Source organism: Patagioenas fasciata, chromosome 2 (genome assembly GCF_037038585.1).
Source record: "Patagioenas fasciata isolate bPatFas1 chromosome 2, bPatFas1.hap1, whole genome shotgun sequence".
NCBI lineage: Eukaryota > Metazoa > Chordata > Aves > Columbiformes > Columbidae > Patagioenas > Patagioenas fasciata.
The window spans coordinates 10,058,451-10,072,982 of record NC_092521.1 but is presented as its reverse complement, the minus strand read 5'-3'; the positions used below and the strand labels follow the sequence as shown (position 1 = coordinate 10,072,982).

At 41.4% G+C, this 14,532-nt stretch overlaps 1 protein-coding gene across 2 annotated transcripts in view; it reads right to left on the bottom strand.

The window, feature by feature from the left end:
• KCNQ3 (potassium voltage-gated channel subfamily Q member 3) overlaps positions 1-14,532 on the bottom strand; it is a 211,255-nt gene that overhangs the window by 31,533 nt on the left and 165,190 nt on the right. For both annotated transcript variants that reach the window (XM_065831534.1, XM_065831536.1), the window contains exon 2: positions 1,279-1,369. In XM_065831534.1, the coding sequence (XP_065687606.1) occupies positions 1,279-1,369 (91 nt within the window). The remainder of the gene's footprint in view (positions 1-1,278; positions 1,370-14,532) is intronic.

The window sequence follows — 14,532 nt, the reverse complement described above, 5'->3', positions numbered from 1 at the left end:
GTTGCTGTATGTGAGAGAAAAAGAGAGAGAGACAGAGAAAGTAAGGAGGACAATATAGGTTAATGAAAGAGGCAAGGCAAGGTGGCACATAGTTTTGTAACCTACTAAGTCTGCAGAAGGGATGTGCCCCTGCTGTTGGGTAGATGTGAAGTGCTCACCATGCCTTGATGGAAGGGCAATTACTTCACAAAAGACCCCTTTTTTCTCACAAAATGAGAAGACACCTGTGAGTGGTGACTGAGAAGTCCTCAGTGCACTATATACCCACACCAGGGTTTACCCACCAGCAGCTTGTTCATGTAGCCATATCTATAGAGGCAGTGACAGGATACAGTGCATATATATTTATATATATATATAAGACAAATTTAAAGCATCTGTTATTCCCTTAAATTTCTGGTGCATGGAAGAATGGGATTCTCCACCTTGCTCAAGAACTCTCCTAAGCATGACGAGGGAAAGGGGAGGAGAGATCTCCTCTGAGGTGCTCAGTGGAGATAGACAAGGGCAGCGTGGGGCACACAGTTACTTTTCCTCTCTGCGAATAGCTGACAAAGAGGAAAGGGGGATTTTTCCTGATGCTCATACCCACAGCTGCTAGGCACTTCTGAAAACCACTGAGAGCCTCATAAAAGCAAGCCGAGGAGAAGGAAAAATAACCTCAGGCTTTTAGACATGTGAAAAGATGGGTCTAAGAAGGACAAAAAGCAAGTTTCATGTTCCCTAGGAGATGAGTCTGGTTTTGTACAGGCACTTTTTGAGAAGGAACATGCAAGGGATATTCACCTGTCATTCCTTTTGGCACTTAGGTTTTGCTCAGATCTACATGTCTCTAGGGGTACAAGAGGAAATGGAAACTGAGATCCCAGAAATACTCTTTCTGTGTAGTTTCCCTAGGGATGCTTTTCTACAAGGTCAGGCTAAGTGAGAAGTTGTGCTACTTCATGATAGCTATGGGAGCTGGGGAAGCTCTTTATTTGGGTCATTTTCATAAAATGATAAATATGCCACATTTATATGTAGTGAGAGTTTTTTCCTATTTTTTATTTCTTCTGCCAAATGGCAGCCTTGAGCATGAACTCCAGCATTTACAAAACAAGCATGCTGGAAATGCAGAGAAAGGAATATATTTGCTGTGAGTCTATGGTAACTGCTCCAGGACCAGAAGAAGAAATCCTATTGCCTGCAGAGCTGGGAGTAAGTTTCCATCGCTTCTGATGGGGCTGATTTCAATGTAAGGACATTACCAGGATGACACAGCGGCCACAATCCACTTACCAGTAAGAGAAGCCAGTCTCCCGAAACAGTTTCATACTCCTTGAAGGTTGTCAGGACAGCTAAGATCAAACACCCCAAGACAATCAGAAACCTGGAATGAAATAAAAAGAAAAAACACAGCATTGTTACCCATTTCTGCATTTGCATTGAAGACATTGCCTATAAAATCCTGGGTAGAGACCTTCAGAGGATGGCGGCTTCCTATTGGTGAACAGTGAGGTGGGCTCTCATGAAGATCAAGCATTCTCAACCTGGACAGGGGTTTCCCAGTCAAGAAATCATGGCAAGATCCTAAATAGTCCTGGGACAGACATCATTAATTAACTTGTTTGCATTCTTTGGGAAGCAAATGGGTCATACTGCATTTTGGGAAGGGAATGTAAGGTATGGCAGATGACTGTAATTCTCAGGAGGTCTATTCTAAGCTGATGTGCTGTGTGCTTTACAAAATGTGACTGCGTTTGCAGTGGAATATATCTACCTGGCACATCCTGAGAAACAGTAAACTCTTCACTACAATGCATCACCAGGACAAACCCTCCCTTCAAACCTGCACTGCATCTCTTTTTTTCCTTCTCTTTTTGCACTCCTTTCTAAGCAGATGAAAAGATGAGAGGGTTTGAAAGAGAAACAACAGAGTAAAGTTCTGCTCTCCAGGAAAAGCAGAGGGTGATAAATCACTGGCCTTGTGCTAATGTCTGCCTGTGAGGTTCCAGAACACAGAGATCTGACAGAACATTTAACTCCCACTGCCAGTAAATCCAATTCAGTCCAATATAAAATCATGTTGATCTTCTGTGAAAAACTGTTCCTAGGTTCAAGCTATTCAAAGTCTTTTACACATAGAGAGGTAAGGAAAATCAAGGGAGTCTCATAAGTGATTATTGTGAAGCGGAGTGAGGAAAGCTCATGTTCTGGTATTTCATGTACCCAGATCATGGGCATTTTAATGTGCTCTCAAAACCTCATTCACAGAAACAGAGGGGCAGGTGGCCATGGAAATATTTCAGAGCTTAGTGAATAAACTGGAATGTCTCTCTATAAAAGCTCTGGATCCCTTGCTTTCATTGCTGGGGTACATCAAAGAAATTATAGGCACTGGGTACTGAAATCATCCAGGGAAAAAAGCTTGTTGAGAAACAAACTGTGTTTAGTGTGTGCTACGTGATTTGAATTTCAATCTGATACCTAAAGTGTGATTTTATTTCTTGCTGAATAAAACTCCAGCATGTTTCACTGGGTGAAATGAGCAGCGTCCACAGCCTGCAGTGCGGAGGCAGAGAGCAAGGGCCATGGGGCAAGGGGCTCAGCTCAGAGACATGTGTCCTCTGACCTGTCTTGGGGTTTTGTTTCCTTCATGTCTGGGAAAACTTAGAGCTAAGGGAGGATGTTCTGAGAATTTGCAGTATTTTTGCAGCTGGAACAAGAGAGGTGAGCTCCAGATAGGTCCTGCCAACTTTAGGAGGGAATTTCCACCTAACAGCACCAACTGGCACCCTCCATGCAAGGAACAGGCAACAGTGAAATGTTTCCCAGCAACCCCCAAAGGATAAATTTGCTGTTACTTTCCTAACATGAGCTGTTGAGACTGAAGTTTCTTATGCCAGGAAGATTTCAGATCAGCCATTTCAAGCAAGGTTAGAACAGAAGTAAATGTGTTTATAGAGTCATAGAATCATTGCAGTTGGAAGAGACCCTCAAGAACATAGAATCCAACCATAAACTAACCTAATTCTAGCACTAAAACATGTCCCTAAAAACCTTGTCTAAACACCTTTTAAACCTCTCCAGGGATGGTGACTCTACCACTTGCCTGGGCAGTCTGTTCCAATGCTTGATAACCACTTCAGTGAATAAGTTTTTTCGATATCCAATCTGAACCTTCCCTGGTGCAACTTGAGGCCATTTCCTCTTGTCCTATCACTTGCTACTTGGGAGAAGAGACCAACAACCTCCATGCTACATTTGCTTATGCTAAACAATTCCAGATTTCTTTGATGAGTTTCCCCTTCATCTGCTCACCAGCCAAGGGTTATGCGATTGGTAGGAAACAGCATTTGGGTCCAGAATATGGCTTTTTCCATCTCTGTATAGCCACACTCCTGTTGTTCAAGACATTCGACAATTAAATTATTCTGTGATGTTCCTGTCACATCTTCAAGCTTGCTTTGTCACACCATTCCTTGCTGTCCTCACCTTGCAATTTTGGAGCCAGTGGCTCATTGCCTTCCCAAGAACCCCAGTCCAGGAGTCCTGCACCTCCATGAGCAAATGGCTGATAACTTAACTGAGACAACATGATTCCTTCGATTAGCCGTAAATTGCCTATGATGTCCCACATCCCAGCCACTACAGAGGCACCATCACTAATTCTCCATTTAAAGCCTTGAGCTACTGCTACTTGATGCTTTCCATTACAGCGATTTCTTTATACCATGTGAAAATTCAGTCACTCACCAGCTCACAGGTATCATTTAAATGATTTAATGAAATGTGAAACACACTGAAAACAGTTCAAGGGAATTACATCATCAGTTACTTAAACTAAAGGAGTGAATTTACAATATCATTCAACAGAACAGCACTGTCAATTAAAGGTAATGTACAGATTTTTGTTCAAGAGGAAGGCAGAAGTTAAGTCAGTAGTGTAATTGTAATCTTTTGCCTAGAAATGCCTGCGGTTTTACCACTAGAGGGTATTGGTGCTCTATAGAGTAAGGGAATACCGCTCTCCCTCCTGTTTTCCTTCCCCATGAAACAAACTCAACACAGGTGATCTCACCCATGTATTTGATATACAGGAAAAAAGAGTCTGGCAGTGGTGAAAAGGCTTTTCCTTGGTCACTAAAATAACCCAAATGTTGGCATTAACAGACAAGGAATGCTGCTAGCTTGAGCGTTTTGTGTGTCACAGCCCACACTCCAAAGTGAGCGCACACCCGTGAAAACAACAGATCTTGCAGGACAAAAAAAAAAAAGGCAAAAATAGGGTGAGGGGGTGAGACTGAAGATCACAAGTCACCACAAATAATTTCGAGGGCAAATCCAAGCAGGGAATGTGGAATGAATCCCCAGGTGCAGGACCTGCAGGAGTGCAGTCCAAAAGTGCTTCAGAGGTACAACTCCTGAGCAGGAACCACAGTCCCAAAAAACACACAGCCCACAGAGCCCCTGCTCCTTGTTGCAGAACTCTGGGCTGTGCAGGGATGAGAAGCCTGTGTTGGGACACATAACCACAATCCACCTTGGACAGGTCAGCTATATTCCTACCTCACTGTTTCCGAAGGATAAACACCCACTGCAAGCTAATCAAATCACATCTCAGCAATCTTCCCTTAGCATCTGAAATGATGACCGCGTTCAAAGCACGTCATGAATTTTAATCTCCACTGATGCTATGCAACCCACTGATTTCCCTGCAGTCTCTTCTGTTTCGGATCTCGGTGTTCACAAAACATGCAAGTTTTCTTGTGTCCTCTTTCCATGGAAGATACTATACAGGTGTTATGTTTTTTTCATCAAGCCCCCTTGCTTATCAAAGATGACAAAAAGGTACATCTTCACCTTACTATTTATGGCGGTATTATCGGTATATGTACCACCTATGCCCGTATTGTGGCCTTGCAAACATAAAGACTCTTATTCGCTTGACAGTTGATGAGTCTATGTTGTCCTACAGCAACAAGACAATAATTGAATCTATATTGTCTAATTTCATCTTTTCAAGGCAACAGTGTGAGTCTGGTGGTTGAACCTGACTGTAAAATCTTAACAGGCAAATCACAGGGAAAGAAACTGCTGAGATCACAGAGGAAGAGCAGAGCAGAGATGAACACTGGCTTGGGGATTCATGGGACAGGGAGAAAGGGAGAAAGTCAGAAATTCACTCACAGTTGTAACGATACTATTCATGGGACACAGAGCACCAAGGGTTAGAATAAAAAAATAGGGCAAAAGTCAAGGTTTAGTAATGAAAATTGAGTTCTCTTAAGTCTGAGCTTCCAACTGAACAGCGTTTCAGACGGTGGCAGTCCAGACTTCAAGACTGTAAATCAGATATGACAACTGAGGATCTAAATCTAGTTCTTCAGTTTTTAAGCCTTTCTATCATTTTGCGTATTTTTTCACAGCCCATGACATTGTATCAATTTGTAGTATTTTGCCTAAAATCCTGATTATTTTATCCATAAGTTCCAGACAAACAAATGGCTGTGCTCTGTCAAACTAATATGCAATTCTAGTAAATAAATGTTCATGTTATTGGAAATCATATGTTTAACACTCATATTTTCTGATCATGCTATTTTGGTGCATTCCAAAAACAACACCTATTTTTTCCAGGAAAAAAAAGTAACTATGACTGTGGAAGATCATCAATGCAATATTTCTTAGATGAACACAGACTGTTTTGTTTGATGAATTTTGATTTATTTTCATTTTTCACATTCTTTGACTTTTTCTTCTATGTCTGCTTTCATTTAAAGCCAATATAATGCAGATCTAGCTGAGAATTTTTATGTTTCTTCCATATATAGATGCCTCTCATGGATCCTGATCACTATCTCTTGCTTGAAAATTGTAGTAGATCACAGAGTAATTTGCCTATAACCTATTCCAAAATATAGCAGTCCTTTTGAAGCTGTTCTTAGGAATAAATACATCATAGGCAGACCAAAAAGTATTTGCATCTGGCATCATTTTGGCAAATCTTTGTCCTGTGTGACAAAATTTGAAATCTTGAATTAGGTTTACTGTTAATAGAGATGAACATGTGCTTCAAATGTACAATTCATCTTGTTTTAAAGTAAATGGATCAAGTTGATCACAAGCACCAACAGACACAATTTCTTCTCTCTAACTGTAAGGAAACACTCTAGTGAGCAGCTCCTCTGGAGAAGTTTGTTCTGTAAATTAGGTGAATGCCATCCATTATGTTCAGCCCTGTTTTGCATACAATTACACCACCTTTTAATAGGATTTATATATTTTTACTCCTGAAAGGATTAGCCTACCAGCCATACCAGCCCATTTCTTACATGATTGAGTTTCTCTGAAATCCCCTGCTGTAAATTTAGGCATCACATCTATGTGTGGTCGAGGATCCTGCTTTCAAAATAATAATATAGGCAGCAAAATGTCTTGAACAATTACTGGTAAGAATTCCCCTCCAGTGTGACAGTGCATAGATTTGTTTTTGCTCTCAGTTCTTCAATACCATTCCTTGCACATCATTGCAATTTCTTCTGTTTCTAAATGTCCATATGAATCTGAGATTTTTCTGCTTTGCTCCATTTGGTCCTTTCTTGTTTTCTTTTAAAACTTGTGTTCTAATTTCATTCTGTTCTTCCACCTGGTAAATGCTAATGGAATTCTCTAAGATTAGGAAAATCTGGCAGTGTTTTGCTGAATTTTTAGTTTATGATTCCCAATGCAATATGCTCCTAAAACCATGGTTCCTACACACTTTCCCAAATTTCACATTGGAACAACCTTATTTTCTTCAACTACTGGCCTTTACCTGTAAGGATTAAAAATGCATCTTTTCTCACAGTTCTTTCAGTTAATGTATATTCCTACCCACCACCTTTTACTCTGCATCCAAACTTCATTTTTCACAGAACATCTGCAGTATCTTGCACTGATCATTTCATGGTTGCTAATGAGAGGCTGGAGTTGGGATTTTTAACACTAAAAAAAAAACATTACCAAATATTTGAGAACAGCTCTTCAGAGAGAGAGGAATGCATGCCTGACTTGCACAGACTTGGGAATATTTACTGTTTAATATTTGGATTCTTATATCTCCCCTATTCCAAGAAATAGGCTAGCTACTCTTACAAAGATCAGTAACAAGAGAAAGGTGATGGGAAAGATCTGAAAACTTTGTGAGGCTACAGATGTGCACCCCGCAGAGGGGGGATGGGAAAGTGCACTGAGAAACTCAGCAGAGGTCCTGGAGGAGAAACGGAAAAAGCAGCAAGTGTTTCAGGTTGGGATGTTCAAAGGTCCCTCCTGTGCATCTGCAGATTCCACAGAGCTCGTGAGCACATCCACAGCTCCACGCAGGAGTCCCCAGCCTAATGTCATCATACAGCAAGGACAGGGCAGAAATGCCATACTTGGTAAGCTGAATTGCACCCTTGCACTGGCAGAGACAGAGCAAGATGCTCTAGAAGGTGCTGGAGAATACCCTAGGAAGGAGAAATCTCGAAAAGATCTTTAATCTCACTGGCATACCAGCTGGTCTGGCAGGTGATGAAGCAGTAGCCCAGAATAACATGAGTCCATTGGCAGCAGAAGTAAGAACCCTTGTCCCTCTCACAGCTGGAGGCAGAACCAGAAAGGCCTAAATGGTCACTCATGCCAAACCTGTTTTTTGTGACCTTGTCTTCTGCATTGGCAGGAATTCCCCCAAACTGGCTTCACTACTGCTCCCATAAGTTTGGAAAGCTTTTAAAATGCAAGATCTGAGAGTGGAAAACTGTGCTTCATAGCAGGTAATGAAAGGTGCAAAAGAATAGCTTTTAAATCAGATGGTTCCTTTCTCCCATCCTCCACCTACAAGCCAAAAGCCTGGTTAAGGTCTTCTTCTCTTGTTGCTTTTTTTTTCAGGTCCACTCCTCAAAACTTGCTTCAGTGCCCTGTTTGCCAGCTTCCTTAGGGCATCTGGCATGCTGGTGCAAAATATTTTGGGTCAGCAATATCAGACAGCATGAACACCATCATCCTGGATTTTCTGCTCTACGGAACATTTTGGAAGAAAGACCTGACACATTTTCTAGGTTTGCTGGCATAAGATTGCAAAATAGAATGCCCAGAGCACTACATTTTCTTGCCTCATTTTTCTCAGTTTGGGATACAGGAGTCACCTACCAAGATCCTGTTTCCATCTTCTGAGACAAATTTTAAAGATGCTCTGAAAGGCCTTGCATACATATGTTACAAGAAGAGGTCCAGACATGTTACCACAGGGATTTTGGGGGACAAACTGCAGAAGCAAAGAGGAGGCAATGACAGCCTTATCTACCAAGCAGTTAGATGTCTCCTGTCCTGTGGCTTGACTAAGGATGAAAAAACTTCTGACTGTTCCAACTAAATATTCTGAATTGCTCTGTTAGTGGTTTTAAATTCTATTTTTGCATTAAGTGAATTACATTGGACTGAACTATTGCTTGGGGGTTTTATCTCCCATGGCTGCTACGCCTGTCCATGCCTTATCTCTGGATGGCAGCATGCTGCTAATTGAGTTGAGACTCATAGACTATGAAACATGGTGGACCTTGCAGCACAGCAAAGCAGGAGCAGCACAGACCAAAACTGCATTACCCAACAACAAATAAAATAAGTTACAGAAATGCTTCTAAGAGGACTTTATCAAAGGATGTAAACAAATCTTTGTGAAGCCACTTGCAGATAAACTTTAAGATTCATGCCTTGGTTTCTGCTAAATTTTGTTAAAGCAAAGTGTAAGACATTTGAAAATCAGTCTGTAATTCAACAGTCAAGTGCCTAGCCTTCAACAAACCCTGTAAAGAAGTGAATATAGAGTATATAAAGGATCTAAGGTAAGAGCATTAATCATCCACGTCAACACTTTAGTATCCTGAGTAGGAATGTGCAGGATGCTTTCTAAGCACCATGAACATTGTTGTGTTCAGAGAGATGAAAGATCGAAATGTCCACTTTCAAACATGGCAAAATGTCAGGGATACCCAAGACTTAGGATCTCTCACATGGACATGAACTGATCTCCCCAGACATTCTTCCACTTTCTTTGGAAAGGAGGAGAGGAATGCGTTATGTCCTCTACGTAAATTTTTAGGGAGCTCCAAGGAATTCAAATGGATGAAACTTCTGAATCCACCATCATGTCTTTTGCCTTGACAACACACTGTGGGCCTGTTTTCTACCATTCCACTTGAAATCAATGAAGATCAAAAGATTGTAGTGAAAGGAAACCAAAACAAAACAAAGCAACAACAAAACCCTACCCACCCTTCATTCCACCTGACCAAATCTCCTTTTCTCACAGGGTCTCACCTCCAAAAGTGATGTATCTCAAAGTGAATGTCTGACATCAGGAAGGCAGCACTGTCCAGAAATAGCCACTGTGGTCTCTAACACAGGATTTCTAGGTAGGGAAGTGATAACATTCATTTGGTGACTGGCCAGATTCTTAAAGGGAACCGAAAAATGAATCTTTACTTATCACCCAAGACTTTGACCCATGGGAGAGTTTTGTTAGAGATTTTGTTTGTTTGTTTTTGTTGTTTGTTTTGTGTGTGTTTGTGTTGCGTTTTGTTGTTGTTTTGTTTTTCATATTTTTGACTCTACATTACAAAAGAACAGAGTTTTAGAAGCAATACCAATACTCCCATCCTAACCCAGCACTTTCAGACAGGTGAGATTGCCAAGTGAAAAAGCAGTGTCCAATTTAGACTATCTTCTTTGCCTGTGCCATCTCAAACTTCATCACATGCTCACCTTTATGCACGAACACGAGAACTTCATGCAATGATCTCCGTTTTCATGTGGAGAGGGACATTCAGAAGAAAAGTTGCATGGTGCCATACTCAATGAACTTTCTTCCATGGTCAAAGATTTGTAATAGTGTAAGGAAAAGATGGATGGCTGCACAGAACCTGCACCCCACAAGAGCACTGGCAGTGCACTCCAGGTCCAAGTAAGAGTTTAGTGGGTTTTCCATTATGGGCAATGGAAGCCTGATAATGCAGCTCCTGTGGAATCAGACATACGGCTCAATTCTGGCAGGTTGAGTGGGATCTCTGGATTACAGAAGACAAACATTACCACTTTAAAAGCCTCTTCCTGAATTTTCTGGCCTTAACTCTACAGAGATCTTTACCATTTTGCACCTGAGATGATTGCAATATTGTCTGTGATACAAGGAACTTGATTCAGGATTTTCCCAGCTGAAAGTGTGAAATATTACAGCTAGATTGAGAGAGAGGTCTTTTCCACATTGTGTGAAGAGTGCAGAGTCATCACTGCATCTTATTCTGTGTGACAACACTGCACATCTGTTTTCCTCAAAATGGTCTGTAGCCTATGACCCATTCGTATATCCAGTGGTGCTGCAAACCTAGTGCACAACAATCAGTCAGGAAAGGATTTTTCACTGTGCAGAAGGCAAAGTACTTTATTCACAGGGAGAAAAGAAGAAGATAAAGGATCTGTGCTAAAAGATGCAAGGGTTAAACTCATGTTACAGCAGCTGTGGATCAAATGAACAGTGGTGGTATGGAAGAATGCTTTTCTTGGGCACACACAAATTAACACAGCCAAATACTATGTTAATAGACAGATCAAACCTCCCTACAGATTAAACCTGATTTTGAGTCCAGTTTGACTTGATGCTGTCCCTATAAACCTTTTCTTACATCAGACTCTTAATTTTTCACTCATGGTCCACAGATAAACCGGCTGTAGTTTGGCATTGAGGATCAGTCAGACAAAAAGGCTACACAGCTGTGGCCCATTGCCTGTACCCCACAAAATGGCATCAGCAGGAGGCCAAGGGGAAGGCCACTGAGTGCTGAATGAAGAATATTCTTGAATATAGAATCATGGCATCATTTCAGTTGAAAGAGGCCCTCAGGATCATTGAGTCTGACCACAACCTAACTCTAGCACTAAACCATGTCCCTAAGAACCTCATTGACATGTCTTTAAACATCTCTGGGGACGGTGACTCCACCACCTCCCCAGGCAGCCTGTTCCAATGACTAACAACCCTTTCGGTGAAGAATCTTTTCCTAATATCCAATCTAAAACATCCCTGGCACAACTTGAGGCCATTTCCTCTTGTCCTATCACTTGCTACTTGGAAGAAGAGACCAACACCCTCCATGCTACAACCTCCTTTCAGGTAGTTGTAGACAGCGATAAGATCTCCTCTCAGTCTCCTTTTCTCAAGGCTGAACAGCCCCAGTTCCCTCGTGTCTTTCTACAATAAAAAAATGGGAATGTCTCAGAGCTTTTACATTATCTCAGATATCACACAAAAATATCCATTTAAAAAATATATCAGTGTAGGGGTCTTAGATCAGTCAGAATCCCACCTAAGGAATAGGCTTTTATCAGATAATGGTGGACATCCTGGTGCAACTTCACTCTCTAGCTGCTTCTCCACAAGAGCACAGATGTCTCAGACATTGTTACATATTTACCCGCCCTATATGGATATAGAAGACCCCCCATGGTGTCTCATGGTGCACTAGGAGCACAAGACTAAAGCCTCAGTTCTTTACTTTTTTGGAAGAGATGGTTCCATTATACCAACTGAGAGTCCTAGAGCTGAACACAGTGTCACATGGTTGAAAATGCCTTTTGTATCTCAACCTGAGCAGCATTGTCTCCTAATCACACCTTCTCCAGCTGGCCAGATGCTCACTGCTATGCCCTCTCTCGCAGTGTAGAAATGAAACCAGTCCTTGTAACTCAGCGGCACATCAGTCAAACCACTGCCACAGGTCTTCTGCCCTTTAATACCTGCATTTCAAAACGAAGGGTGTTTCAGAAAGATGGACCCAATTTCAAATTGTCTGTGATCCGAGGGCTTCCTTTCTCTCATAGTTCTATATGAACATTGGGAAGACTTTTTTTAACAATTTGTTGAGAAGAGAGAGGAAGGACAGAGAAGATTTCAGCCCTAAAATATCAGACAAGATATGTGGTCAGGATAGAAATTTGAGGGAAATAACCAATTGCTTAGAGACAAATCCCTTTACAACAGTGGTTTTTCAATCTCATCTTCAAATTAATGAGAGTGGTTCAGCAAAGGTGCTTACAGAGGCTATGTTATGTGGAATTTCTATAAAATAGAGTAGAATAGGATAGAATAGAATAGAATAGAATAGAATAGAATAGAATAGAATAGAATAGAATAGAATAGAATACAATACAATACAATACAATACAATACAATACAATACAATAGATGAATACTATTCAATATATTCAATATACTCATCAATGACTTGGATGAGGGAATAGAGTGCACTGTCAGCAAGTTTGCTGATGACACCAAGCTGGGAGGAGTGGCTGACACGCCAGAGGCTGTGCTGCCATCCAGAGACCTGGACAGTCTGGAGAGTTGGATGGGGAAAAATTTAATGAAATATAACAAGGGAAAGTGTAGAGTCTTGTATCTGGGTAGGAACAACCCCAGGTTCCATTACAAGTTGGGGAATGACCTATTAGAGAGCAGTGTAGGGGAAAGGGACCTGGGGGTCCTGGTGGACAGCAGGATGACCATGAGCCAGCACTGGGCCCTTGTGGCCAAGAAGGCCAATGGCATCCTGGGGTATATTAGAAAGGAGTGGTCAGTAGGTCAAGAGAGGTTCTCCTTCCCCTCTACTCTGCCCTGGTGAGACCACACCTGGAATATTGTGTCCAGTTCTGGGCCCCTCAGCTCAAGAAGGACAGGGAACTGCTGGAGAGAGTCCAGCGCAGGGCAACAAAGATGATGGAGTGGAGCATCTCCCTTATGAGGAAAGGCTGAGGGAGTTGGGTCTCTTTAGTTTGGAGAAGAGGAGACTGAGGGGTGACCTCATTAATGTTTACAGATATATAAAGGGTGAATGTCATGAGGATGGAGCCAGGTTCTTCTCAGTGACAACCAATGGTACACTGGAACAGGCTGCCCAGGGAGGTTGTGGAGTGTTCTTCCCTGGAGACATTAAAAACCAACCTGGACACCTTCCTGTGTAACCTCATCTGGGTGTTCCTGTTCCAGCAAGGGGATTGGACTGGATGATCCTTTGAGGTCCCTTCCAATACCTAGCATTCTGTGATTTTGTGATTCTGTGAATAGAATTTGCACCTCAACAGGAAAGAGCATTGAAGGGTTTTCAGCTCCCAGTGGCCTGCAAAACTGTGGTGCTAACACAGCTGCTAAGACCAACAAAGGAACAGACAAAGCACACAGTACAGATAAATTCTGTGTGCTTCTTTGTCACCTCCAGTCCGCATTCATTAGTAAATTATGAGTTGTGTTAGCATAGCAAATGAATCACATCCTTCTTGAAGGTGAACTTTGGATAAGCTCTTTAGAGGTCATTGTGTCCTCAGAACTCTGATTTACACAAATAAACAACAGCACATGGTATTTGTACCTATGTAAATTTGACACTGTTTTAAAGTATTTCTGCTGCTTTGCATTACCAAAAGCAATTAACCAGGATTCGAAATTCAGAATGATCATCTGTGAGTATGTGATATGTCATTTGAAGTCTGAAGTTGAAGTTTTTGTAGGAAGTTATCAGCCTTTGCCAGACCTGTCCAATGTAATCAATGAAGTGTTTCACCAGCATCTGCAACAATGCTTCTCAACACAATGTATGATGGTCCTTTTGCTCAAATGACTCATTAATATCTCAGGTAACATTATCCTTGTTTAACCTGACAGTTTCAAACAAAGACAGTGCTATCAGACCTTCAGAAAAAAAAAGATATTGTGGAAGGGAATATTTTTGGTTGTTTTTCTTTGAAGAAAGAGCTCTTTTTAGTCAAGTAAGTAATTTGAAACAGCACAAAATTCAGCATACGTAAGTACATTTTGAAAAATAAAACCCAATTTGCAGTAATTCTGCATGCAGAATACAATCTAGCAAAGCAGTTAAGTCTGTACTAAGCAGGATACAAACTCTCATGTTTGTATCCTCAAAGAATATAAAACTTTGGTTCTCTCCTAAATGAAGCAACTGTTTTTTACTGAAGGAAGGTTTGGGGTTTTTTTTTGACATAACTTTCCTATTCTCATTCAACATCCATGGAAACAGGAATTCATGTTTCTAATTTGAGTTTTGACACCTTCTTCTGTTGTGGCATCAATGCAGAAAGGGGCTGGAATCTCTGTGTTGTCATGAATCTGTAAAAGTGGAGAGTTAAACCCATTTTCAGGTAGAGCATGGCATCTGATGAGCCGGACAGCCAATAAAGCTCATTAAGTGAGCTGAGCTGCCCTTCAAGCTTCAGGTATCTGGATGCTTGAATTTCTTAATCACAAGCTGAATCTCATCTAGGTGAAGAAAAGCAGAAAGCCTGGGTCAGAAAACAACACCACTGATGCTGTGCTCACAGCTTGCAGTGCTTCTGCCAGTCCCAAATATTGGGATGATGGGGAAGCTTTGCATCAGATGTGCAGAGATTTTCTATTTCCCTGTAAAATTCAGTACTGCAGGGGGGATGAGTGTCAGGTTTGGGCTTTTTTATTGACCTTCCAGACTACTT